This window comes from Megascapheus bottae, chromosome 25, assembly GCF_031878675.1.
Source record: "Megascapheus bottae isolate mThoBot1 chromosome 25, mThoBot2.hap1, whole genome shotgun sequence".
NCBI lineage: Eukaryota > Metazoa > Chordata > Mammalia > Rodentia > Geomyidae > Megascapheus > Megascapheus bottae.
Window position 1 is genome coordinate 553,991 of NC_143533.1, and position 26,281 is coordinate 580,271.

The 26,281-nt window shown below is 40.9% G+C and overlaps 1 protein-coding gene across 1 annotated transcript; it reads left to right on the plus strand.

Annotated features, from left to right (window-relative positions):
- Positions 1-13,659: 13,659 nt before the first annotated feature.
- On the plus strand, positions 13,660-24,830 carry Anks4b (ankyrin repeat and sterile alpha motif domain containing 4B). Its single transcript, XM_090357696.1, has 2 exons — positions 13,660-13,844; positions 22,611-24,830. The coding sequence occupies exons 1-2, from the start codon at positions 13,681-13,683 to the stop codon at positions 23,695-23,697; spliced, it is 1,251 nt and encodes a 416-aa protein (XP_090213822.1). The 5' UTR covers positions 13,660-13,680; the 3' UTR covers positions 23,698-24,830.
- The last annotated feature ends 1,451 nt before the right edge of the window (positions 24,831-26,281 follow it).

A 26,281-nucleotide genomic window follows, 5' to 3' on the forward strand; every position in this document is an offset into this window, starting at 1 on the left:
GTTCTATCTGAGTGACCTGGAGATGGTGTAGAATCAGAGGACCATGGGTCAAAACTCAATGGCATTATGGTATATATGCCCAAGTGTGTGGCTTCCAAAGTCAAGCTCCCTATCATAAAGGTATTAAATGGAAAGAGATTTAGATGGCATTTTCCAAATTCAAAGCAGATAGAGGTCTATAGAGAGAAATCAGATCTCCTGACGCCCTCTTATTCTAAATCATTTTGATTTTCTATGTGCATATGTGTGATGAGGAGTTGTTTTAAAGCGTGGTGCTTAGCATTCAAAGTACAAGATAACATTAATTAGAAGTTAACACCATAATAAAATAAGAAATCTAGCGACTTCTACCAAGTTATGCTAATACAGATTAAAATAGCTTTGAAATACTGAGCATGAACTTAACTTGAAAAAATAAGACTGTCAATGAGAAATGTTCTTGAATATCATATGGTAGATTTTTTTTAAACCTAACAATATTAATGAGTTCTCTACGTCTTTAGTCAGATCCAAGTTTAATGAGCCATGAAACAGAAGTGAACAATAGAAACCTGTAACCCTTATTTGGAATTATTTAGAGTTGTCATTCCAAAGTGATCTCAGAGTTTATAAAATTAAATAGTTACTGCAAAGGTAGGGCACACTCAACAGAGAAACCATGAATCTCTGAAGTCTCAAAAAGTGCAGGTTCTGGTGATGAATGCTTGTAATCCTGGCTACTCAGGAGGCTGAGCTTTGCGGACCAGAGTTCAAAGTCAGCTGGAGTAAGAAAGTCTGTGAGACTCTGATCCCAAATTAACCAGGAAAAAAATCCAAAAGTGGAGCTGTGGCTCATGAAGGTGGAGCACTATCCTGGAGCAACTGAAAAGTACTAAACACAGGAGAAAGGCAGGACAGCCTAGCCTCCATTCTGGATGTCTTTGAGGATAGGGAACAACTGGTCCATTGATCATAAAAGGCCTAAAATCTGAGCCAGGAGTTTGGCCTAATAGTAGAATGCTTGCCTAGCAGGCACAAAGACCTCGGTTCGATTTCTACCACATACATAGAAAAAACTGGGAAGTGGTGCTGTAGCAGAGCTCTAGCCTTGAGAAAGCCCTGGGACAGTGCTCAGGCCCTGAGTTCAAGCCCCAGAACTGGCAAAAAAAAAAAGGTCTAAAATCCACTAGCCACATGGGTGAAACTTGAAATTCAATAAATCTAGGAGTTTCTTTCATGGCAGTATAACATCAGTATCAGCTAACATCACATGCTTACAGAAAGAAGTTTCCCACCCCTTTGTCATCTGTTGTAGTGTGTTTTTCTGTATGTTTTCATGGTAAAGAGTCATTTACAAGTAAATTGTGTATATTGTACCTCTAACTGGATTCTAGTGACTCATGCCTATACTCCTACTTGAGAGACTGAGCTGTAAGAGTCATTATTCAGAGCCAGCCTAAGCAGAAAAGTTCAAGAGACTCCATCTCATTTAACCCACTGGACTGGAGGTACTGCTCATGTGATAGAGGGTCAGTTGTGAGCAAAATGGCTGAGGACAAGACTCAAAACTGCCAGCCCTAAGGGTAGACTGCTTTTAACTAAGGCAATACTCTATTTTTTTGGAAAGTGTTTGTGTTAGGCTATAATATTAAAGGACCAGTTGTTCCTAAAATGCATTAACTAATTCTGCTCTAGGTAGTCACTTCTGTTAAATTTTAGTATCTAGAGCTGAATTAGGAAATTATCTGACAAGTGTGATTTTTTTCGATTTCTCACCTACACTTACACAATACGTAAGCTTGCCTAAGTCTCATGATTCCATAAGAGTTGGTGTGAATATTCACACATTCCAGAGAAAAGGTCTTGTGATTGTGTTTAGGGGGGTCAAGTAGAAAGGCTGGAAATGGTGACAAGATGGGTGTTAATATAGGTACCCCAAAAACTTTGGTGACTGGATTGGTAGAGAGGGGAATAAAGACCTGATAGGATCTAACTGGTGTCAAAGGTATTGAAAAATCCCTCTGAAATCTTTCCTAGTCCCCAGCAGATACTGTGTGAAAATGAAGTAGGTTGCATGTAAAGAAATAGCTGGGGGCGGGGGACTGGGAATGTGGCTAAGTGGTAGAATGCTTGCCTAGCATTCATGAAGCCATGGGTTCTATTCCTCAGTACCACACAAACAGAAAAGGCTGTGACTCAAGTGGTAGAGTGCTAGCCTTGAACAAAAGAAGCTCAGGGACAGTGTGCAGGCCCAGAGTCCAAGCCCCACGACTAGCAAAAAAGAAGAAAAGAAAAGAAATGACTTTGGGAATTGGAGGTGTGGCTCAGTTTGTAGAGCACTAGCTAATGAGACAAAGTGTCAGGTCCTGAATTCTAGTCCTGCATTTGCACAAAGAGAGAAAGAGTAAGAAGAAGGAAGGAAGGAAAGAAAGGGAGGGAGGAAAGAAGGAAAGAAGGAGAAAAAAAGGAGGGAAGGAAGAAAGAGAAGGAAGGAAGGGAAGGAAGAAAAGAAAGAAAGGGCAGACTTTGGAATTATTTTAAAAAATGACCCAGGGGCCCTGATTGTGGCCTAGTGTTAGAGCTCTTGCCTAGCATGCATGAAGCCCTGGGTTTGATTCTTTGGTACCACACACATAGAAAAAGCCATAAAAATGGTGCTGTGGCCCAAGTAGTAGAGCACTACCTGTGAGAAAGCTCAAAGACAGTGCCCAGGCCCTGAATTCAAGCCCCAGGACTGGCCAATAAATAAACAAAACAAAATGACTCACTAACAGCTACCATCTGAATGAGACTTGCAGCCCAGAGCAGTGGGGGCGGGGGGAATTCTGCTATGATAGTTGGGGAGCCCAGGTATTGTTAAAGGAGCAGCTGCTCCTCAGCTCAGGCAAAGGTTCTCATCACTTCAGTTTTTCCTCTTGAAACTGCAGTTCCACATTCTATTAAGTTTTCTTCATCCCAGTGTTGATATTTAAATAAGTTTTAAAATGCTGTATCTAGGGCCGGGAGTTTGGCCTAGTGGTTAAAGTGCTTGCCTAGCATGCATGAAGACCCGGGGTTTGATTCCTCGGTACCACATACATAGAAAAAAGCTGGAAGTGGTGCTGAGGCTCAAGTGGTAGAGCTCTAGCCTTGAGAAAGTCCAAGGACAGTGCTCAGGCCCTGAGCTCAAGCCCAGAACTGGCAAAAAAAAAAATAAAATAAAATAAAATAAAATGCTGTATCTACCTAACATGATGCATCTATGGGACAGAATTATTTTTTTCTGTTTACTTTTTTTTAAATTTATTTATCCTTAAGTACCTGTACCAAACAGCCAGGTGCTGGTGGCTCATGCCTATAATCCTACCTACTCAGCAGGCTGAGCTGAAGATCACGGTTCAAAGCCAGCCCAGGCACGAAAGTCTGTGAGACTCTTATTTCCAATTAACCACCAGAAAACCAGAAGTAGCACTGTGGCTCAAGTGGTAGAGAATGAGCCTTGAGCTGAAGAGCTCAGGGACAGTGCCCAGGCCCAGACTTCAAGTCCTATGACTGACAAAAAAAAATTGTACCAAGTAGTTTCAACCTCAGGCTTTCAACTTCCAGCACTCTAGAGACCATATGTATTGTGGTACCTCTTGTGAGCCTGAGGACAGAAAAATGAACCTGAACTTTCTCCAGGTCTTCTTCAACTTCTCCAGGTTCTGGACCAGCTATGAGTAGAAGCTCATCATGAGAGGCAGCAACTAATCCTAGAAACGCCAGCGTCACTGACATGGGAGGTTGGAGAGGATGACAGAAGCCTGTGCTTCAATCTCTTCTCCTAGGTTCCAGTTTGAACCTTCTTTTCTTCCACTGCCTGTTCCTGGGCTTGAACACAAGGCCTAGGCACTGTCTCCAAACTTCTTTTGCACAAGGCTAGCACTCTACCACTTGAGCCCCAGCTTTACTCTGTTCTTTTTGCAGTTAACTGGAGTAAAGAGTCTCATAGACTTTCATGCCAGGTCTGACTTTGAACTATGGCCCTCAGCTCACAGCCTCCTGTGAGCTAGGATTACAACAAGCATGAGCCACTGGTACCTGGCTCATGTTCTTTTTTCATGCCCAATTACTGCCCGTATTGATTTCAAATCTAACAGCAGGTGCACTAACCAGTCTCAAAAGACAGTTCAAGCAGCTCCCACAATTATGTGAATCTGAACTCTAGAATAAATCTCTTATCCTATTTCACCCACAGTTGTTCTGCCTCTCTGAGCAAATATACCTGCTGCAAAGTTTGATTCTATGTCCTATATTAGAGCTGGAAAACTGCGATCCAGACATGTGTACTTATGTAGGTCTAACCATTTCTTAGAAACAGCCTTGGGAATCAAATCTAGGAATTCACTCATCTCTGTATATTTTGCCCTTTTGTGTTTGAAGACACTAATTTTCACGTTTTTTATAATCCCAAAACGTCTTTTCCTCCACTGTATTCTCCTATATCCAAATAACAACTGAGTCCTATTACCTCTCCCTTCACTATGGCTTTATAACCCATCCCTTCCTCTAGGTCATGTGCATATTTTATAAGCCACACCTGTACTATTTACATTTCACAAAGTCCTAGGAAGTCAGAAAAACCATACGAGTTGATGAATCTCTCTCTAGGAAGAAGAAAAAAACATTTTTATTAAGACCCAGGGGTCTTAACAAATGGGCGTGAGTGTATACATTGTCAAGTGAGAAATAAAAACATATATTATGGGACCATGACTGTGGCCTAGAGGTAGAGTGCTTGCCTAGCATGCACGAAGCCCTAGGTTCAATTCCTCACTACCACATCCACAGAAAAAGCTGGAAGTGGTGCTGTGACTTAAATGGTAAAATGTTAGCCTTGAGAAAACTCAAGGGCAGTGCCCAGGCCCTGAGTTCAAGCCCCAGGACATGCAAAATAAATAAATAAATAGAATATATATTGTTTATGTGTGTTTGGGTAAATGTATATACATATATCTGTGTGTATATATACCTAAACATATGCACAGAAACATGATCCTGTGTATATTTAATATGTATTTATCATTTTTATCATTTAGATCTACTTTCCATATATTAGAGAAAACAAGCATTTTTTTTGTCTCTCTGGGGCCTGACTCATTTCATTTAAGATTGTTTTCAGGTCCATTCATTTCCCAATGCAGCTTCCTTAAGGTGAACTTGTAGCTAGCACATAGAAAACTGTTAGGAGTTGTGTGTCTCTCCCTCCAATCCCCTTCTCAAAACAAACAAACAAAAAGTTGGTGATGAAGACAAAATACGCAGTACCTAAGAGTGTGATTGAATTTGGAGATTGAGTCTTTACAAAAGTGACTACATTCAAATGAAATCTTTTGAGTGAGTCATAAGCCAGTGCCTGGTGTCCTTAAAAGCAAGTAATTTGGACCCAGGAATATGCAGAAAGACAATGTGAAAGCACAAGGAGAAGACAGCCATTTATTTATAAGCCAAGGAGAAAAAGCTTAAAAGGAAACAACCCAGCCAACACCTTGATCTCAGACTTTCTTCCCTCCAAAGCTGTGGGAAAATTTAAATTTCTATTGTTTAAACAGCTCAGTCTATGGTACTTTGTTATAGTATCTCTGGAAAAATCCCAGATGGAAATCCAACACTGTGTGACTATAAAATATATACTCAACTTACTATTCTATGAAAAGAAATAAGGGGAGAGAAAGTCCTATGTTGGTTGTTATTGAGAAGAAAATCACAGAAGGAAAGAAAAGAAGGTATAAATTTGGGATTGGTTTAAAGAAGGCAAGCATATTCTGTTTCTCTATGTTTTAGTAATCCTGCTATTAATTTACACTAATTGAGTAGATTCCCACATGGTGTGAGGCTTCTTGTTGGTTATTGTTTTTAGTTTTGTGCTGTTCCTGGGACCTAAGGCCCCAGATTCTGTCCTAGAGTTATTGTGCTTAAGGCTGGGACTCTACATTTGAGCCACAGTTCCATTTCTGGCCTTTTGACGATTATGGAAGATAAGAGTCTCATGGACTTTCTCCCTAGGCTAGCCTCAAACCATGATCCTCAGATCTCAGCCTCCTAAGAAACTAGGATTATAGGCATGAACCATCAATGCCCAGCACAGTGCTAAATATTTCATAAAGATTTTTTTTTGCCAGTCCTGGGCTTGAGCTCAGGGTCTGAGCACTGTCCTTGGACTTTCTCAAGGCTAGCGAGCTCTACTACTGGAGCCTCAGCACCATTTCTGGCTTTTTCTATGTATGTGATACCAAGGAATCGAACCCGGGTCTTCCTATATGCTAGGCAAGCACTCTATAACTAGGTCAAACTCCCAGCCCCCATAAAGATTATTTGACAATCATTTGCAATAATCCTGTGAATATTAATTGGAAAATTGCTCTCTTCATTTTTTATGAGGAAGAACAGAAGCTCAGGAGAAAAAAGAAAATGCCAAAGTTCATGGCAAAATCCACTCTGGGGCTTAAGGTCCTTCAAACTCTGACTTCAGAATCTGTTTTCTCAACCATTCCTCTACAAACCCCCTGGCTTTATTTCAGACAGTACTTGGCATTCACACTTAACCTGTCTTTCCAGTCTAACCACCAGTTTTGAAAGAATTGAATGGTTTGGATCACATTTGATAGTTTGCTAACGGGAATTATAACACTTTTGTGGTGGTAAATTTTCCCATCTTGAAACAAATTGGCAGCTAATGTAAGTTTTCCAGTGACCTTTGTTTGCAGTTTGAGTAAGAGCTAGAGGCTGGAGTGAGGAGTTCGTTAGGACACAGAGTTAGTTATCCACCCTTTGATGAAAGACTGACATCTTCAAGTCATGGATCCAATCATTAATTAGAAAGGAGAAAAGGCATGAGAGAAAAATAATAATAATAGAAGGAAATTTATCCAGCTCACAAAGCCAGTTGATTCAAGTACAGAATTTAAATTCATAGCCCTTGCTTAGACTAGCCAGTATTCAAATGTTAAAGAAATTTGTTTTTGAAGCCTTTATAAAACTCTCCTCTGTTACAATGTATGCCATCTGGGATTTAGCATTTATAAAATGTGGAATTAAAGGCATGCCAAGAGACTCCTCATGCAAACCAGATGGTACAATAACAATTCTGTCTTTATCTCCCCATCCTCCACAAGGGGGGAAAAACCCACAAGGCTTTGAATCTCTTGAAACTTATGTGAATAAATTAAACCCTATCAATACTTCAGGGACAATTTTACAATTTCAATAGTCAACTTAACCCACCTAAATATTTTCATTAGTGTTTTCATTTGCACATGAAAAAAACAAAAGCACAGACATTACTTCCTTTTGAGTGCTTTGTATCTGTATTAAAAAAAAAAAAAACAAAAATACCACCAATAATCTTCAGGGGGAAAAGAACATTAATCTCCATTTTAAGATTGCTCATCTTACTCAGATCAGAGGTGAAGATGTTGAAATCTCTTTTAAATTGAAAAAGTATCCACATCATAGAGGTTGAACATTTTTATCAGTTTACAGAAGAGGGGGAAAAAAGACATTTTTTTCCTTTTGAATTACACATTTAACAAGTCTGTGCCTCAATAGATTTGGACAGGGAAAAGTTACCAGGCTTTGTTTTGACCTAAACATGGTTCCTATAGTTTTTTTTTATATTGTTGTTGTTGTTTGCTTTGTGGGGGAGAGGAGTTATTGATGTTTTCTGGAAATTTTTAGTCTGTGGAACAACAGGGCTTTTGCAATCCCCTTTCCTTTATTTCTTGTTATTGTTTTTGTTTTCATTATACATTAATTATAAGATTCCCATTAGGTGAAGTAATCTTGTTAAAAGTAATTTCTGCTCTGATCTTTTCTTATGTAAAAACTCCTTCACTGCCTTACAAGAGACTTTCTTCTGTAATTAATCATGAATAGCCTTAAAGAACAAACACGATCTCTTTGAAAACCAGATCCCTTAGGGTTCAGGGGCCAATCTCATTACTAAAAATATGTGTTTCTGGAGCTGTACATGCCATTGAATTTCTTTCCCAATTAGCAGTGAATAGTTTTTGTTTTTTTCCAAAACAGTGAAGTTTGATTTGAGGTTTGGCGTAAATTAAAAAGTATTCACTCAACAACACACTTGTTCTTTGTTTCTTTTCTTCCTCTCCCGAGCACAGACATACTTGGGACTCTGTTTTATAGATAGTTGAAATGTTAGGTAAATTCTGCACCCCAATGTACTGGTTTTGGCCTGAACTGGACTCCATTATAGAAGGAACACCTGTTTAGCCCACCTTGCTTGTCTGGTAGTGGCTGCTGTAACAGGAGAGGCTACAAAATGATAAACCCAACAAGGAGAAGCCAGTGGGAAATGTGGCTTAATGGTAGAGTGATTGCCTAGCATGCATGAAGCCCTGGGTTCAATTCCTCAGTACCACATTAGTAGAAAGAAAAGCTAGAATGCTAACCTTGAGAAAAAAGTGGTTCAGGGATAGTGCCCAGGCCCTGAGTTCAATTCCCAGGACTTGCAAAAAAAAAGAAAAAGAAGAAACCCAAGGAAAAGCAGATGATGTCCTTGCTCTGTGGAAAAGAGAAAATAATATATTTATAGGAGAATCTCTCCCAGCTGTTTTCTACCTTTAGAAGCTTACTACTCACTCTGCTTTCCTTGCTCATTGACTAAAGGACATGGTATTTAAGGTATGAGCTTTGGGAAGTAAAAATAATTAAATACTGGAGGTGTCAGATAATAGGTTTGAGTTTCTAGAATCGAATCTGAGGAGGGGGAGACAAAGCAAAACCTACTCCTCGGAACTAAGTGACAGAGGACACTGATAAGATGTTTCTTAGTTGAACTCCACTAGTACTATAGGGGCAGAAAATGGGTGGGACTCCAACAGACAAGTTGATTAGGGTCTTAATGAGGCCATTATCACACAGACTTGAGCCACAAAGTGCCTCTGGCAACAATGCCTGGCTGTTTATTTTGTTGTTGTTGTTAATTTGTTTGGGCGTGGGGCTTAAACTCTGGGAATGGGCATTTTCCCTGAGCTCTTCAGTTCAAGGCTAGTGCTCTACCTCTTGAGCCACAAGACCACTTCCAGATTTCTGGTGGTTACTTTGAACCGAGATCCTCAGATCTCAGCCTCCTTTGTAGCTAGCATTACAGGCATGAGCCATCCTGCCTGGCCATGACTGGGGGATTTTTAAACAGCTAAGTAAGGCTGCTGTTGAGACGCTATCTTCAGTCCCTGCTGCCTTCCACAGAGAAACCACAAAAAGAAACAGTGACCCTTAGAGCTCATTATTCTTGTGAAGAACCAGAGGATAAAAGCTCTGTATTTTTTTCTTTTGCAGAGTGGGTAAAATTATTATCTTAGAATAAAGATGTGGGCAGAGTTAAGAGGGATAAACAGTTACTGGGTTCAAAAACAGGCCATGCTGACATCAATTTAGTAGACCATGACCCACACCTATTAAAATATTATGGAACAGTATGGGAAAAGTATTTGTGGTGAAGAAAAGAAAGGGAAAAGAATTGGGGACACATGGTGACCCCATTAACCTCCTTAGCCTCTTGGGAGGATGAGATCGGGAATATTGGGAAAGTCAAAGGCCGGTTAGTGAGACCTCAGCACCAAAAGAAAAAAATAAGGCTGCAATGGAGCGGCTCATGCCTGTAATCCTAGTTTCTCAGGAGGCTGAGATTTCAAGATCATGGTTTCAAGTCAGCCCAGGCATCAAAGTCTGTGAGATTCTTATCTCCAATGAACCACCAGAAAACTAGAAATGGCACTGTGGCTCAAAGAGGTAGAGCCCTAGCCTTGAGCTGAAGAGCACAGAGACAGCACCCAGGCCCAAAGTTCAAATCCCACCACCAACACAAACAAACAAAGCCGTGCCCTGTGATGTACGTCTATGCCTATCATTCTAGTTGTGTGGGAAGTATAAATAGGAGGACTGAGTCCAGGCTAGGCTGGGTAAAAAAGGGTCTGGGGGTATGTAGCTCATATACCGCAAAAGGCCCTGAGTTCAAACACTGGGAAAAAAAAAAGGGAAAAGACATTATATAACATTACACACACGTTGCATATGTGTATATGTGTGTGTGTTACATTACAGACAAGCACAGGCACACAAATATATTTGTGTGTGTGTGTGTGTGTGTGTGTGTGTGTGTGTGTGTATAAAGATTGGAGTAGGAGTACTGAGGTTTGAACTCAGTACTTAAGCTGCTTTCCTCCAAATCTCCTGAGTTGTTGGTATTACAGGCAGATGTCAACATGCTATTAGCATCTGCTAGATATAACTTTTCTTTTTTTTTTGCTTCCAGTCTCTCTGTAATTTTATATTTTGATGTGTCTATTAGATGTAGAACAGGATTGATATAGTTCATTTAATTGTTTATTCATTAAAAACAGATCTTGGAAATTGTTGTGATGTTATATTGGGCTTTTTATATACACTAACTTTCTTACATTTCTCCTCCTTTCCTTAAGTAAAAGTTTACTTTATTAATCAGCAACCATTTTCCCTTTCTAATGCAAACATTAAAAACTACAAGTTTAGGGCCGGGAGTTTGACCTACTGGTAGAGTGCTTGTCTAGCATGCACGAAGATCCGGGTTCGATTCCTCAGTACCACATACATAGAAAAAAGCCAGAAATGGTGCTGAGGCTCAAGTGGTAGAGCTCTAGCCTTGAGAATGCTCAGGCCCTGAGCTCAAGCTCAGGACTGCCCCCCCCCAAAAAAAAAACCCAAAACTACAAGCTCCAAAACAAAACTTTAGAGCCAGGAGTTAGGCCTAGAGATAGAGTGCTTGCCTAGCATGCTCGAAAACCCAGGTTCAATTCCCTCGGTACCACATACATAGAAAAAGCCAGAAGTGGTGCTGTGGCCCAAGTAGTAGAACTCTAGCCTTGTGAAAGTCCAAGGACAATGCTCAGGTCCTGAGTTCAAGCCCCAGAACTGGCAAAAAAAAAAAAAAAGTTAAATACAAACAAAAGCCGGGTACCAGTGACCCACATGCGAAATCCTAGCTACTTAAGACAGTGAGATCTGATGATGATAGTTTGAAGTTAGCCCAGCAGCAAATTCTATGGGACTCTATCTTCAATTAACCACCAAAATGTGGGAAGTGACGATGTGGTTCAAGTGGCAGAGTGCTAGTCATTAGCTAAAAAGCTTGGGGACAACATCAAGGCCCTGAATTTGAACTGGCACCAAAACAACAAAACAGCAGCAAAAAACTTACCTGTTTCTCACAAATTCTTCATTCTATAAATCTATCTATCTAGTATTTTCACTTTCATTCCATCACAAATATTTAATAATGACATGTATCCAGAATATGTAAAAATGATTATAATTCATTAATTAGAAACAATACAATAAGATAATAGGGATACGATATGAATAGAAGATGTAAGACTAGCCATTAAAAAGAAAACTTGAAAGGTGTTATTAGAGAAATGCAAATTAAAGCTACAGACAATAATAAGAGCTGGCAAGGATGTGGAGATAATGAAATCCCTGTGGGTTGTATAACTATTTGAGGAAATTACTTGGCAATTTATATATACTTTTAAAAAATATGGACCATAGCATAATTAACATTGTAATGCACTTATGTCTTGGATACAGTGTTACTTTTTTGTGTATTTAATACTGGGGTTTGAACTCAGGGCCTGGATGCTGTCCCTTTTTGCTCAAACCTGAGGCTCTACCACTTGAGCCATACCTCCACTTCTAGTTTTTTGCTAGTTAATTGTAGATAAGAGTCTCATGGACATAACTGTCTGAATTGTCTTTGAAACTCAATCCTCAGATCTTAGTCTCCTAAATAACTAGGATTAAAGGCACCCAGCCAGTAAGAACTTTTATTCTCTAATGGCTAGCACATATCTCCACTAGTATGAACCATAATACATATACCAAACTGCACCCAAATCAGGGTGGCTGACAAAATGCCTTAACTATCACTTCAGACATTTATAATTCCTTTTGTTGTAAGTACTCAAAACTCTCTCCTCTAGCTACTTGTGCGCTCATGCATGCAGGTCCTGGGGCTTGAACTCATGAACTAGGCAATGTTGTTTAATGTCTATTTTAAAGGAAGATCACAAATAAAAGAGTTTTCAACATATGAAGAAACCAATGCTTCACTGAAAAGAATGGTTATATGTGCATCCTGGAAAATTTGGAATACACAAGTAACACAGACAAATATTCAGAGAATTATGACCTATTTATCATTTCTTTCTTTACTTTTTTATTGTCAGGATAATGTATAGAGAGGTTACAGTTACACTCATCAGGTAGTAGGTGCATTACTTCTCCCACATTGATACCCTTCTCATGTTTTTGTCCCCATTTAAATCTTGTTTTCCCCCTTTCCCTTCCCTATTTCAAATAAATATATATATATATATATATACAATATACCAGTTAACAAAGTCAAATACAGTAACCTCATGAGATTAACCATTAGGGGAAAAAAAGAACAACAATCGCAAAGATAAACCTCTTGTTTCCATATCTTAGAGGTCATTTCATATAGTCTCATCCTATATGACCTTATACACATAGGTTTTGAGCTATTGTACTGCTAGGAGAGTCCTAGATGTGTACTAATTACTACAAATGAGAGAACCCAGTTCTGCTATTGTGCTGTAGAGGATTAGAAGTGTAACTTGAAAGTTGCTTAAATCAGCAATGGAACCAACCCAAATGTTCATCAATCATTAAATGGAGGAGTAAAGAATATTTTCTAGTATAGTCTGCTGAAATACTATTCAGTAATAAATAAACTTCAAAATTTAGACCTTGAAAAAAAGCCACAGAAATTTACATAGGGTATGTGTCCATGTATATATGGAATGCTTGTAAAAGGCAAATTTATACCTAGAGAAATAGATCCGTAGTTTCCAGTAGAGTTGAGAGGAGAGTGGGGACTGATGGCAAGTAAACACAAGGAATGTTTTTCATGTGATAGAAATATTCTAAAAGTTTATTTTGGTCATGTAAATTTAAACCACTAAGTTGTATATTTGTAAATTTTAAGATGTATAAATCCAACCTTTAGAGAAAGCTATTGAAGAGGCCTCAGTGAACTGAACTGGCTGTGTATATCTTGGAATTATTTTCTTCAGAAGTTGCAAGTAGGTGGACACCAGTGGCTCAGGAGGCTGAGATCTGACGATCGTGGTCCCAAGCCAGCCAGTGAGATTTTTATCATCAATGAGCCACCAAAAACCTGGAAGTGTAACTGTGGCTGAAGTGGTAGAGTGCCAGGCTTGAGTGAAAAAGCTAAGGGACAGCAACTAGGCCCTGAGTTCAAACCCCAGTACTTTCTCTTTCTCTCTCCCTCGCGCGTGCTCTCTCTCTCTCTCTCTCTCTCTCTCTCTCTCTCTCTCTCTCTCTCTCTCTCTCTCTCTCTCACACACACACACACACACACACACACACACACACACAGAGTTGCAAACAGAGATAGCAAAACTTACTTATGTCTCAAACCACAGATAAAACTAGCAGGCTTTGCGATTTTAGTGTCATGGCCATTTCAGAATGGAAAGGCCCAAGTTCACTGCCATGAGCCTTTCTGGCTAGTCTCCAAGAAGAAAAAGTAGAATGAGCTTTGCCCTGGGGTGACATCACTGGTCACTGATTAACCAGCTTTATAGGAAGCCTGCTTTGCCTAGAGAGAGGTATCTGGCCAAGTTTTGGTGAACAGGCAAAATGTCCACTCGATACCATCAAGCTGCGATTGATGGCTACCTCGAACTTCTCAGAGAGGCGACCAAGCGAGATCTGAACCTCTGTGATGAAGATGGCATGACACCCACACTTCTGGCCGCCTACCACGGGAATCTGGAGGCTCTGGAAGTTATCTGTAGCAGAGGGTGAGTTTCCACTGCTGCTTCCTGCTGCAGGCTGTGGAGGGGAGGATTTTACAGGCAGGAGAAGAGAAATTCGGACAAACACCATCCTCTTTCTAGATGTCTGAATATGGGCTTGTTGTGTTGTTGTTAAGAAGAGAGAACATGATGTGATTAAGCTTTCTTTGACACTGAGACCTAGCACAATGAGTATCTCTGTTAGTTAGCCACAGGCAGAGAAAAGACCCTGAAACTCTAAGACATTGTCTCTTGAAGGTGGGGCGAGGGGAACTATTTTAATTCTCTGTCTTTCAAAAATCTTTCCATATAATTTATGTCATGGACTCTTTAAAAAGAGAGAGGGAGAAGGAGAGGGAGAGAGAGAGAGACAGAGACAGAGACAGAGACAGAGACAGAGAGACAGAGACAGAGAGACAGAGAGACAGAGAGACAGAGAGAGACAGAGACAGAGAGACAGAGAGAGACAGAGACAGAGAGAGAGACAGAGAGACAGACAGAGAGAGAGAGAGAGAGAGAGAGAGAGAGAGAGAGAGAGAGAGATCACCATTCTGCTTGGTTTTTAGTTATCCGCCTGGGGTGGGAAAAAACGATGTATGGCTTGGTTGTATTTTGTTGTTATTGTTTTGTTTTTGTTTTACCAGTCCTGGGACTTGAACTCAGGATCTGAGCACTGTCCTTGGGCTTTCTCAAGGCTAGCATGCTACCACACTGGAGCCACAGCACCATTTCTGGCTTTTTCTGTGCATGTGGTACAGAGGAATCAAACCCAGGGGTTTCTGCATGCTAGACATGCACATTACCACTAGGCCACACTCGTGGACTCAATGAGCCTTTTAAGTCAAAACCTTAGGTGTGACCTCCATTTTTCTCTGTCTGTTCACATCCACTCTCCATTTCATATTCAAACTGGGGATATCTATCCAGATATATCATTCCCCCATATTACCCTAGTCCAAGCCATCTTGATAATTTGTATTTGTGCCAATCCTAGGGCTTGAACTCGGGGCCTGGATACTTTCTGTCCCTGAGCTTTTTAGCTCAAGGCTGGGACTCACTGGAGCCACAGCTTCACTGGGTTTCTTGCTGATTAACTGGAATTAAGCTTGCCTTGAATCTTGATCCTCAGATCTCAGCCTCCTGAGTAGCTGGAATTACAGGCATGAGCCACCATTGACAACAGGCAGAATAAGCAGAAGAAAAAGAGCTATTAAACTTTTGAGTACAGGGCCGGGAGTTTGGCCTAGTGGTAGAGTGCTTGCCTAGTATGCACGAAGACCCAGGTTCGATTCCTTGGTACCACATACATAGAAAAAAATGCCAGAAGTGGTGCTGTGGCTCAAGTGGTAGAGCTCTAGCCTTGAGAAAGTCCAAGGACAGTGCTCAGGCCCTGAGCTCAAGCCCAGGGACTGGCAAAAAAAAAAAAAAAAAAAAAAACTTCCTAAAATTTTGAGTATTAAGATTTTGATGTGTGTGTGTTTGTGTGTACACACATGAATGCATGCTGATCAGAGATGTAATAACGTTAACACAGGTTAAATGTCTCTTTCATAATTTATAAAGCCAGTCATTTCAAGAATCTTGTGTTTGCTGGACATCTGTGGCTCGTACCTAGCTATCTGAGCATCTGGGTTCAAAGCCAGGCTGGGAAGACAAATCCATAAGACTTTTATCTCCAGTTATTCAGCACAAAATGAGAAGTGAAGCTATAGTTCAAGTGACAGAACACCATCCTTGAGTGAAAAAGCCAAACAAGAGAGTGAGGTCCTGAGTTCAAGTCCCAGTACCAACAATAATAATAACAGCAACAAAAAAACCATGGACTGATGCTTGGATGAGATGCTCATAAGACTGTAAAATTTTATTAGCATAGATTAAAAAAACAACCAGGGGCCCAGAGTTTGGCCTAATGGTAAGAGTGCTTGCCTAACATACATGAAGAACTGGGTAAAAATACTATTTTATATGATCAGATGTTTGCCCTCTTTATAAGCCTGAAATTTTTTATAATTGTTCTGTTGATGTTTATTTATACAAGTAATACAAACAAAATGAAGATAAAGCAATATATGTGTTCACAAACACAAAGAAAATATCCTATCAGACCATGCTATTAACATTTATGTGTTCTCTGTCTATAATGTATATACAAGTATATGTACATATTATATGTATATGCCCTGTCGGTATAGTGCTATAATTTTTTATGCTGGTTCTGGATATTGAACTCAAGACCTGGGCACTGTTCCTTAGAATACTAGCCAGCATTTTACCACTTGAGCCACAGCTCTACTTCCATATTTTTAGTAGTTAGTTGAAGGTAAGATTCTCACAGACTTTCCTGCCCAGCCTGGCTTTGAACCTTGATCCTCCTGTGTATCTAGGATTACAGGCACTTGATTACTTGCTATAATTTCATCTGAGGTACATTTTGTTTTGTTTGTTTTTTGTTTTTGTATTGGTTGGGGGGCTTGAACTCTGGGCATGGGAACTGTCCCAGAACTCTTCAGCTGAAGGCTAGCATGCTACAATGTGAGCCACAGTGCCACTTCCAGTTTTCTGCTGGTTCATTGGAAATAAGAGTTTCACAAACTTTTGTGCATGGACTGGCTTTGAACCAGGATCCTCAGATCTCAGCCTCCTGAGTAGCTATTATTACAGGCGTGAATGGCCCCTGCCCCACCTGTAACAAACTTATTTCTTAGGCTATCATCTCATAAATAATTCTTGCCCTTACCTAGACAGTACTGTGATGATTATGCTTGTACAGAAATATTCACTCATGTTTGCTTGAGAATGAATTCTCCAAGGGGAAGTTTCTAGATCAATAAGCTGAGTGTAGTATCTGGAGAACCCTCTGACTTTCATACCAAGATGGCCCCTCGCTCTGCATGCTCTGGGGGGGAGAACTGCTTTGTCCTTGTGTGGTAGGAGGGACACAAGGGACAAAGAGAGTGGCCTTTTCTCTCCATCAAGTCTTTTTTTTTTTTTGCCAGCCCTGGGCTTGGGCTCAGGGCCTGAGCACTGTCCTTGGACTTTCTCAAGGCTACAGCTCTACCACTTGAGCCTCAGCACCACTTTCGGCTTTTTGCTATGCATGTGGTACCGAGGAATCAAACCCGGGTCTTCGTGCATGCTAGGCAAGCACTCTACCACTAGGCCAAACTCCCAGCCCCATCAAGTCTTATAAGGGCACCTAATTCCGTTCCTAGGACAGAACCTTCCTGACTCATCTCTCAAGGGCCATAGCCTTTATTACCACTGCTTGGGAGATGACGTTTCTACATAAATGTTACAGATGACCCAAATATTCAAGCATAGCAGTGTGTGAGCACCGTTCAGTTCCACTTTTGTGAAATGTGAATTGATAACCATTTAGTGGGGTCTTCAGTATTGCTTACTGATTTCTCCAATTTCCACTTATTTTTTAGGGCAGAATAGTATTCCATATATATATATATCACATTTTTCAGATAAAAATTAATTTCAGTGTTTATTTATTCAATTGCTAATTCATGACATTCATTCTTCTTTATAAGGGTTTACCTTGTTTAAAAAAAATCTTTTTAGGCCAGATGCTGGTAGCTCATGCCTGTAATTCTAGGTACTCAGGAGGCTGAGATATGGGAATCATGGTTCAAAGCCAGCCCAGGCAGAAAATGTGATTCTCATCACTATTAATGAGAAGGGGGGTGGGGAGAGAGAAAGAGAAAGAGAAAGTGGAGGGGAGAAATAATCCTAGACTGAATTTATCCCGGGAACTTGTAGGCCATCAGTGCTGGACTCAGCTCACCAGAGGAAGGACTAGCTTGTGAATCCCTGGCAGGCTTGGGTGACGATTCCACCAAGAAATGTGAAAGAAGATAAGAGTTGAATTTAGAAAATCCCACAAGCCTTGTCAGTAAGAAGATTTCCTACTATTTTTATTTAAATTTTACATTGGTTTGAAAAGTTGTCTTTGAATAGAATTCTTGCAAGTGGAGATTGCTTTGATGCACTAGAAAACCTTCCAGAATCTTCTTATAGAAAGTTTCATCTGTAAATCTGGAATTTGGCTTTCTAAAGAAGACCTTTTACGGCCAGGCCCAGTGACCTATGCCTGTGGGTTCAGCAACTTGGGAGGAAGAGATAGAAAGGATGGCATTTGAGGACCACTTAAGAAAAAGGTCAACAAACAAGATGGGCTGGAACTGTGGCCTAGTGGTAGAGTGCTTGCCTAGCAAGCAAGAAGCCCTGAGTTCGATTCCTCAGTACCACACACACAGAAAAAGTTGGAAGTGGCACTGAGGCTCAAGTGGCAGAGCAAAAAGTGTCCAAGGACAGTGGACTGGCAAAATAATAATGATAAATAATAACTAAATAAACAAGATGACATTATTGATGCATACCTATAATCCCAGCTTACAGGAATTGTAGAACTACCAGAAAGAAAATGAGACCCTACCTGAAAAAATAACCTAAACAGAGGTTCAAGGTGAAGCTTCATTGGTAGAGCACTAGCCAATGGACAAAAGCTTCACACACACACACTACAGTCATATCAGACTTTCCTCATGTTCTTCCCATTTTCTTTATTTATATATTCATTTAATTTATTTTATGCTGGTACTGAGGCTTGGACTCAGACACTGCCTCTTAGCATTATTGTTCAAGGCTGATGCTTTATCCCTTGAGCCACACAGCTCCACTTCCAAACTTTTGCTGATTAGAGACAAGAATCTCATGGATTTTTCTCCGTGGTCTCGCTTTGAACCAGGATCCTCAGACTTCAGCCTTCTGAGTAGCTAGGATTACAGGTATGAGCCACAGTGCTCTGCCTCTTCCTCTCAGTTTAGAAGCCAATTCCTTAAACATACTGATTTTACCCAAACTTTATAATACCCTGTCACTTTTATTCTCCCAGTCATTCCTTGGTTAGCTTATTCAATTCAAGGCTCATTTCAAGCACATGTAATCAGTATGTTTTTGTTTATGTCTATAGTAATACCTTGGATATTTGAGTCCTTCTTTGATGTCTAGGTTACTTAAGGAGGCAATTAAATTTGGTGTTTGGTTAAAATAAAAAGTGAGACCACATAGGTGCTTATTGGTAAGGAACTCTACTTCTCTAAAATAGTATGCCATTGCCAAGAGTTCGAGGGGACTCCTTTGATTTAAAATAGCTAAATTGAACTGATTGAACAAAGCCTTCCTAAAAGAGGCCACCCAGGAAAAACAGTGGGAGCTTTTTTTGGGAGTAGGGGGTTGTTGTTTTTGTTGTTGTTGTCATTAGTCATAGTCCTTGAAATTGGGGCCTAAGTGCTGTCCTTGAGCTCTTTTTTGTTCAAGGTTAGCCCTCTACTACTTGGAGCCACAAGTTCATATCTGGTTTTCTGGTAGTTCATTGAAGATAAGAATCTCCCAGAATTTTCTGGCCTAGGCTGGATTTGAACCTTGATCCTCATAGCTCAGCCTCTTGTGTAGCTAGGATTACAGGAATGAGCCACCAAAACCTGGCAAAACTGTTATTTAATATTAACTTTCATTTTCTTTCCTGTCTATGCCCACTGCTTTCCCTTACCTCTAACTCCACACACCTTGATGGATGCTACCCTTTCACCATTCTCCTCCATTCGTCCCATCTCCTCAAATGTGCAGGCTCCATCTTTACATATGTACATTTAATATTATGGGGTTTTTTCCACCCATCCTTCTTCTAACTATTCCTCAGCCCTCCTCTCCCCTTAAACTTCTCCCCACTCCCAACAATATGTCTTCAGCTTCCTGGTATTCATTATTGTGTATGTGCTGGTATTTGAATTTGAACTCAGTGCCTGATCTTTGGACTACTACTTTACCACTTGAGTCACATCTCCACTCCCATGGTATTCAAGTTCAATGTCCCTAGGAATGAATTATACCTTTGGACTCCTCCTCTGTGTGTACCAGGACTCCTTCCCCAATCCACAAGATTACTAATCAGGATGTCATAAAGACACTCGCACACCATGTTCATTGCTGCACTAATCATCATAGCCATTTTATGGAAACAACCAGATGCCCTACAAAGGATGAGTGGATCGAGAGAAAATACGATAGATAGATAGATAGATAGATAGATAGATAGACCTATAACGTGTGTATATGTAGATGCATATGTACATGTATATATGTACATATATGTGTACATATATGCATACACAATGGAATTTACTCATCTATCGGGATGATTAATATTATCCCATTTGCACAGAAATGGATGTGCCTGGAAAAAATTAGGTGAAGTAAAGTTAGTCTCAGAAAAAGGATGTATGTTTTCACTCATATGCAAACATTATCTAAATTATTGTAAGCACATACGAAAACATATCGGCTCAGATGCAGATATCCACACACAAACCTGGTTCCATTCAGCTACTTACATAGCCTGATTAGCTGCTTCTTTGAGTTGGGTTTGAGATTTCTAGTAGGAAGAGAAAAACACAACCTTGGCTTTCTCTGGCCAGTTATCTACTTACACAGGCAGAGGCAGAGCATAAATAATTGACAAGTTAGATGAGACTAGCCAAGCTAAAACTACAAGAAACATGGTGCTGGTGGAACTAGAAAAATAAGCCTGTGAACTTCTGGACAATGAACTTAGAGCAAAGGAAAATGACAATGACTACTGTTTGTTGAATATTTACTGTGGAGTAAGCCCTTTTCTGTGACATAGATCTGAGAGGTTTATTTAATTCGTGCAAAAACTATAAATTGTAGTACTGAGATTCTCAGTGTATAGATGAGGGAATTAATGGATTACCTAGAAACATTTAGCTAGAGACTTGTAGGTACAGTGTAAAATTGTTATGTTAGAGATAAGCTGAGAAATAGGGCTGATCCAAAATGTGATATCTGTTGATCTGGGGCTGGAGCTCCATGCTAGCCTCGCATCTGCAAGGCTCAGGGTTTGATCCCCAGTACTGCAAAATCACATTCTTACCCTTTTGGAAATCAGTGACAGTCCTCGAGCCTTACTTTTTGTGATCGTGATTCTTGCCTTCCTTCCCTGAGCAGGAGATGGTGAAGGCTAGTGTTGACAGTGACTGTGGAACTGTTTCCTAAGTGAAAAGTGCAAGTCAGTCGTGGGTTTCCAGGAAGGAGTTGCAAACCTGTTGCAATGTGATTGGACCACATTCACGGAACTCTTCCCAACCCATCGTGAGACGATGAATCACTTGTTCTATTATAAATTCAGATCCAGTGAATCTAGTCGGGGGCCCTCAATTGTGCATATCTAATCAAATCACAGCTGATATTGCTACTGGTGGTCTGAATGCAAAAAAGGTGTGTGGGGTGTGGGTGTGGGTGGGTGTGTGTGCACACACGCGCACGCACACCATTACGGAATCTTGAACTTATGGCTTGCACATTGACCCTGACCTTTTGGTTGTTGTTGTTAGACATGAGGTTTGAACTCTGGCCCTGAGCAATGTCTCTGAGCTCTTCAGCTCCAGGCTACCACTCTACCACTGGAGCCACAGCACCACTTCCTGTTTTCTGGTGGTTAATTGGAGATAAGAGTCTCACAGACTTTTGTGCCTGGGCTGGCTTTGAACCTCGATCCTCAGATCTCAGCCTCCTGAGTAGCTAGGATTATGGGCAGGAGCTACTGCCACCAAGCAGACCCAGAACATTTTACTCATTTGGTACCCCACCACTTGACTCATAGTTCGTATCTCTAACATTTTAGTGACTAATTGGAGATAAGAGTTTCACAGACTTTTCCTGCCTGGACTGGCTTCAAATCTCGATCTCTAGACCTCAGCCTCCTGAGTAGCGAGGATTATAGGCATGAGCCACCAGTGAATAACAATTTATATTGGCATATATTGTTCATCTTTTCCCAATTATGGTGCTGCATTGCTAACTTATGGGCTGCACTGTTAACTTAAAATGTGTCGTGGTAGAATATTTACTCTACAGCACTTGACACATGGTATAAGGCAGAGTGTTGATCACTTTGAGTGTGCCAACTGTTAAGCATTTACCAGTACTCCATTGGCTAATCCTATCACTAGCTTTAGGAGCAAATTCTAACTGACCCGTGTTAAACATATTTCCCTTCTCTTAGGCATGAGGACCAATTCTTCCCAATAAGGTATGAAAGTTGCTTGGTTATAGAAATTTTCAGAAAGTTATTGGGGAGTGCCCATACAAAGAAATGATGGGATAATATGTTTGCAGCCATTGGTCTCTAGCTGTGACATATCAAGATTTATAGCAAATATCATCAACATCAGGAAAATATGCCTTCACCAACATGTATTTTCCTCCTCCTCTTCTTTTTCTTCTTCTTTTCCTCCCCCTCCCCCTTAACTCTACCCTTCCCTCTTACCTCTTCCTCTCCTCTTTCCTCCTCTCCCCTTTCCTCCTCCTCCTCCTCCTCCTCCTCCTCCTCCTCCTCCTCCTCCTCCTCCTCCTCCTCCATTTATATACAATGTCATGGCTTGAACACAGAGCCTGATCATTGACCCTGAGCTTTTATTTTGTTCAAAGCTAGCGTTCCATCCCTTGAGCCACAGCTCCAGTTCTGGCTTTTTTGGTAGTTTGTTGGAAGTAACAGTTTCATCTAGTTTCCTGCCTGGACTGGCTTCAAATCATGATCCTCAGATCTCAGCCTCCTGAGTAGCTAGGATAACAGACATGAGCCACCAGCACCCAGCTTTTTCTTCATTATTTTTGGTTTACATTTTGGGAGCCTCATTTCCAGAGACAATATTTACCATACATCCTTCCTATTTTCTCTTTTAGAGGTGATGCAGATAGATGCGATATCTGGGGAAACACACCTTTACATTATGCAGCATCCAACGGCAATGCGCACTGTGTCTCATTCCTGATCAACTTTGGAGCCAACATCTTTGCCCTTGACAATGACCTTCAGTCTCCACTAGACGCTGCTGCCAGCAGGGAGCAGAATGAATGCATTGCTCTCCTGGACAAAGCTGCCACTACTCAGAATATCATGAACCCCAAGAAAGTTACAAGGCTGAAGGAACAGGCCCAGAAGAATGTCAGGAGGCAGATCAGAGAGTGTGAAAGACTCCAAGAGAAACACCAAACCAAGATGACTCGTACCTATAGCAAGGAGGATTCTGGAACGCTCTCTTCCAAGGGCACCTTCTCCAGCTCAACCATTTCTCATGCCTCCACAACTGGTACCTTCGGATCTCTGTCTAAGGGCATTAAAGACACTTTGAAGTTAAAATTCAAGAAGAGCAAAGATACAGCTGAGCGGCTGGGAACAGGAGACCAAAGCGGGCAGAAGAATGTGATGGAAGTGTTCCAAGAGGAAGAAGAAGACTCCATCTCTGGTGACTTCAAAGGGAAACTCCAGTTCACAACACAAGACGACAACGAAGCTCAACATGAGTCCATTCTGAACCGCCCAGGTCTAGGCAATATTGTGTTTAAAAGCAACAGAGTCTTGAGCCCTCAAGACATCAGCATTAAGAGAGAGTTGGAACTTAAAATGCCCAGTGAATTGTTCCAAAGACATGGAGCCACAGAGGCAGAAGAAGCTGAGGGTGAGGATGAAGAGGGAGAAGAAAATGACCTTGGCGGTGACCTGCCGTGGGATAGGGAGGAAGTGGAGTGGGAGGAAGACATGGAGGATGCCAGTCCCTTAGAAGTATTCTTACAATCTCAACACTTGGAAGAATTTCTTCCCATTTTCATGAGAGAACAGATGGATCTGGAAGCTCTGTTGCTCTGCTCGGATGAGGATCTTCAGAATATACAAATGCAGTTGGGACCCCGGAAGAAAGTTCTTCATGCCATCAATAGAAGGAAGCAAATACTACAAGAGCCTGGACAGCTGGTTGATACCAGCCTCTGATGGAGGATTTGGCGCCAATGTGGTGAGCCTGCAGTATGGGGTGGGAGGGGGGGGAGGTTAATACTGTGGCTCGCCAAAACACTCCAGGCAACACCCCCTTTCTCCCCAGCAACAGACCACTGAGAGAACTAAAGTTAGATACCCTCCCCCACCTCTCCTCACTCAAGAAAATGGCACAGGCCAGGCACTGATGGCTCATGCTTGTCATCCTAGCTACTCGAGAAGCTGAGATCTGAAGATCGAGGTTCAATGGCAGCCAAGCAAGAACGTGTGTGAGATGCTATTATCCAAAGAACCCCTATGACAGTGGGAAGTGAAGCTGTAGTTCAAGAGGTGGCACACCAGTTTTTAGTGAAAAAAAAAAGTTAATAGACAATGTCCAGGTCCTGAGTTCAAGCCCCAATACTGTCATCAAGAGAGACTGAGACCGACAGACTCAGAGAAACAGAGCCAGAGATAGAGAATGTAGAATACATGTTATGGACTGACTTTTGTCCCTTCACTCTAAAGTTATCTTTAGAGATAGGGACTTCATAAATGTGATTAAGATCAAGTGAAATCTTAAGGATGGAGTCTTCATTTCATATAATGAACGTCCTTATAAGATATACCAAGGTTGTGCTTCCACACAAAGGAAATGTCATGTGAACGCAGAAAGAAGTCAGCTGTCTGCCAGCCAAGGAAAAAGGCTTTAGGAAAAAAACAAACTCGCCAACATCTCAATTTTGGGTATTCAGAGTTGTAAGAAATAAATAAATTTTCTATTGCTTCAGCCACTTCGTCTACAGTGTTTTGTTATGGCACCTGAGATAACTAATACAATATAACATGCAAGACGGTGGTGAAGATGAAAAATGAAGGACATTGAGCCGGTCTTTCCTAGTTACTCAGGAAGCTGAGATCCGAGGATCTCAGTTCAAAGCCAGCCCAGGCACAGAAGTCTGCGAGTCTCTTAACCAATTAACCACCAGAAAACCAGAAGTGGTGCTGTGGCTCAAATGGTAGTGAGCTGAAGAGGTCACGTACAGCGCCCAGGCCCAGAGTTCAAGCCCCATGACTGACCAAAAGAGAGATAGAGATAGAGATAGAGATAGAGATAGAGATAGAGATAGAGAGAGAGAGAGAGAGAGAGAGAGAGAAGGATATAAGGAAAAAAAACTAGGCCTATTTCACAATTTTTTCTAAGGGTTTAAATGTCTCCAACCTGAAAATTATCCATTATTTAGAGCACTAAGACTGTAATTTTATATTTGCATGCTTATTATGCTTTTACTACTATCACCATTGCTGCATATCTGAAAGACAGTGTATTTTTTATGGTTTGGTTTTTAAATGTACCCTAATGGTCCATGCTAGACAGGCACTCTACCACTAGGCCACACTCCCAGTCCTGAGCAGATTTCATCTGCTGCATCTTCCACCATTTTGTTCTGCCTCACCCAGACTCAAAGCAATAAAGCCAAGTGACCACAACAGAACCCTCCAAATCCTTGAGCGAAAAAGAGCCTTTCTTTTTCAAATTGATTCCCTTGGGTGTTTTGTCACAGTCATGGATAACTAATACAGTGCAGGTTTTACAATAACTGGTACTGTTGCTACTGACAGTGTTTGCAAAGCCACTCCCAAACTCACATGGAATCTCCAATGAGTAACTAAGTTATATCAGATTTTTTTTATTTCAAGTCTTACTGCAAGTAGAATTTACCATGATTATGTGTATAATTTACAAACCGTTGTTTGTGTTCCATTCATGTCTACGTAGTTTGCTTCAAGAGGCAAATGAGGGATTTGAGCTTTAAGAGGATGGCATAAATGCTCTAAGGTGATGAACAATTAATTGTCTCATTCTTCCCTGATAGGCAGATTCTGGAAGCTTATCAGTCATTAAATAAGTATATTGCGGGGCCAGAAGTTTGGCCTAGTGGTAGAGTGCTGCCTAGCATGCACAATGACCCAGGTTCTATTTCTCGGTACCACATACATAGAAAATAGTCGGAAATGGTGCTGAGGCTCAAGTGGTAGAGCTCTGGCCTTGAGAAAGTCCAAGGACAGTACTTAGGCCCTGAGCTCAAGCCCAGGACTGGCAAAAAAAAAAAGAGTAAGTATGTTGCTTTATGGGATAATTACATTTACAAATATTGTGTTTTGTTCTAGAATAAACTGAAGTTATACTTGTCACACCTTGTAGAGAAAAGCAATTGGCAAAAGGAATTCAAAATATTATAGTATGAACTACAAGAGGTCTACTTCTATGTTATATCAGTACTATGGTGCTGGAGTCTCCTCTTCAAATATTCCCCAGATCCATTCTGGGACCCTGTTTCCAATTTCCTTCCTCAACTTCTTTATAAGAAGAAATTAGGTGACAGCAGCTCTTGCCTGTAAACCTAGATACTAGGAGGTTGAGATTTGAGGATTGAAGTTTGAAGCCAGTCTGCACAGGAAAAGTCTACGAAACTCTCATGTCTAATTGCTAATAAACTGGAAGTGGAACTGTGGCTCAAGTGGTACAGTGCCAGCCTTGAGTGGAAAAGCTAAAGGGAGGCACTCAGGCCCTGAGTTCAAGCCCCAGAACCAGCACCCA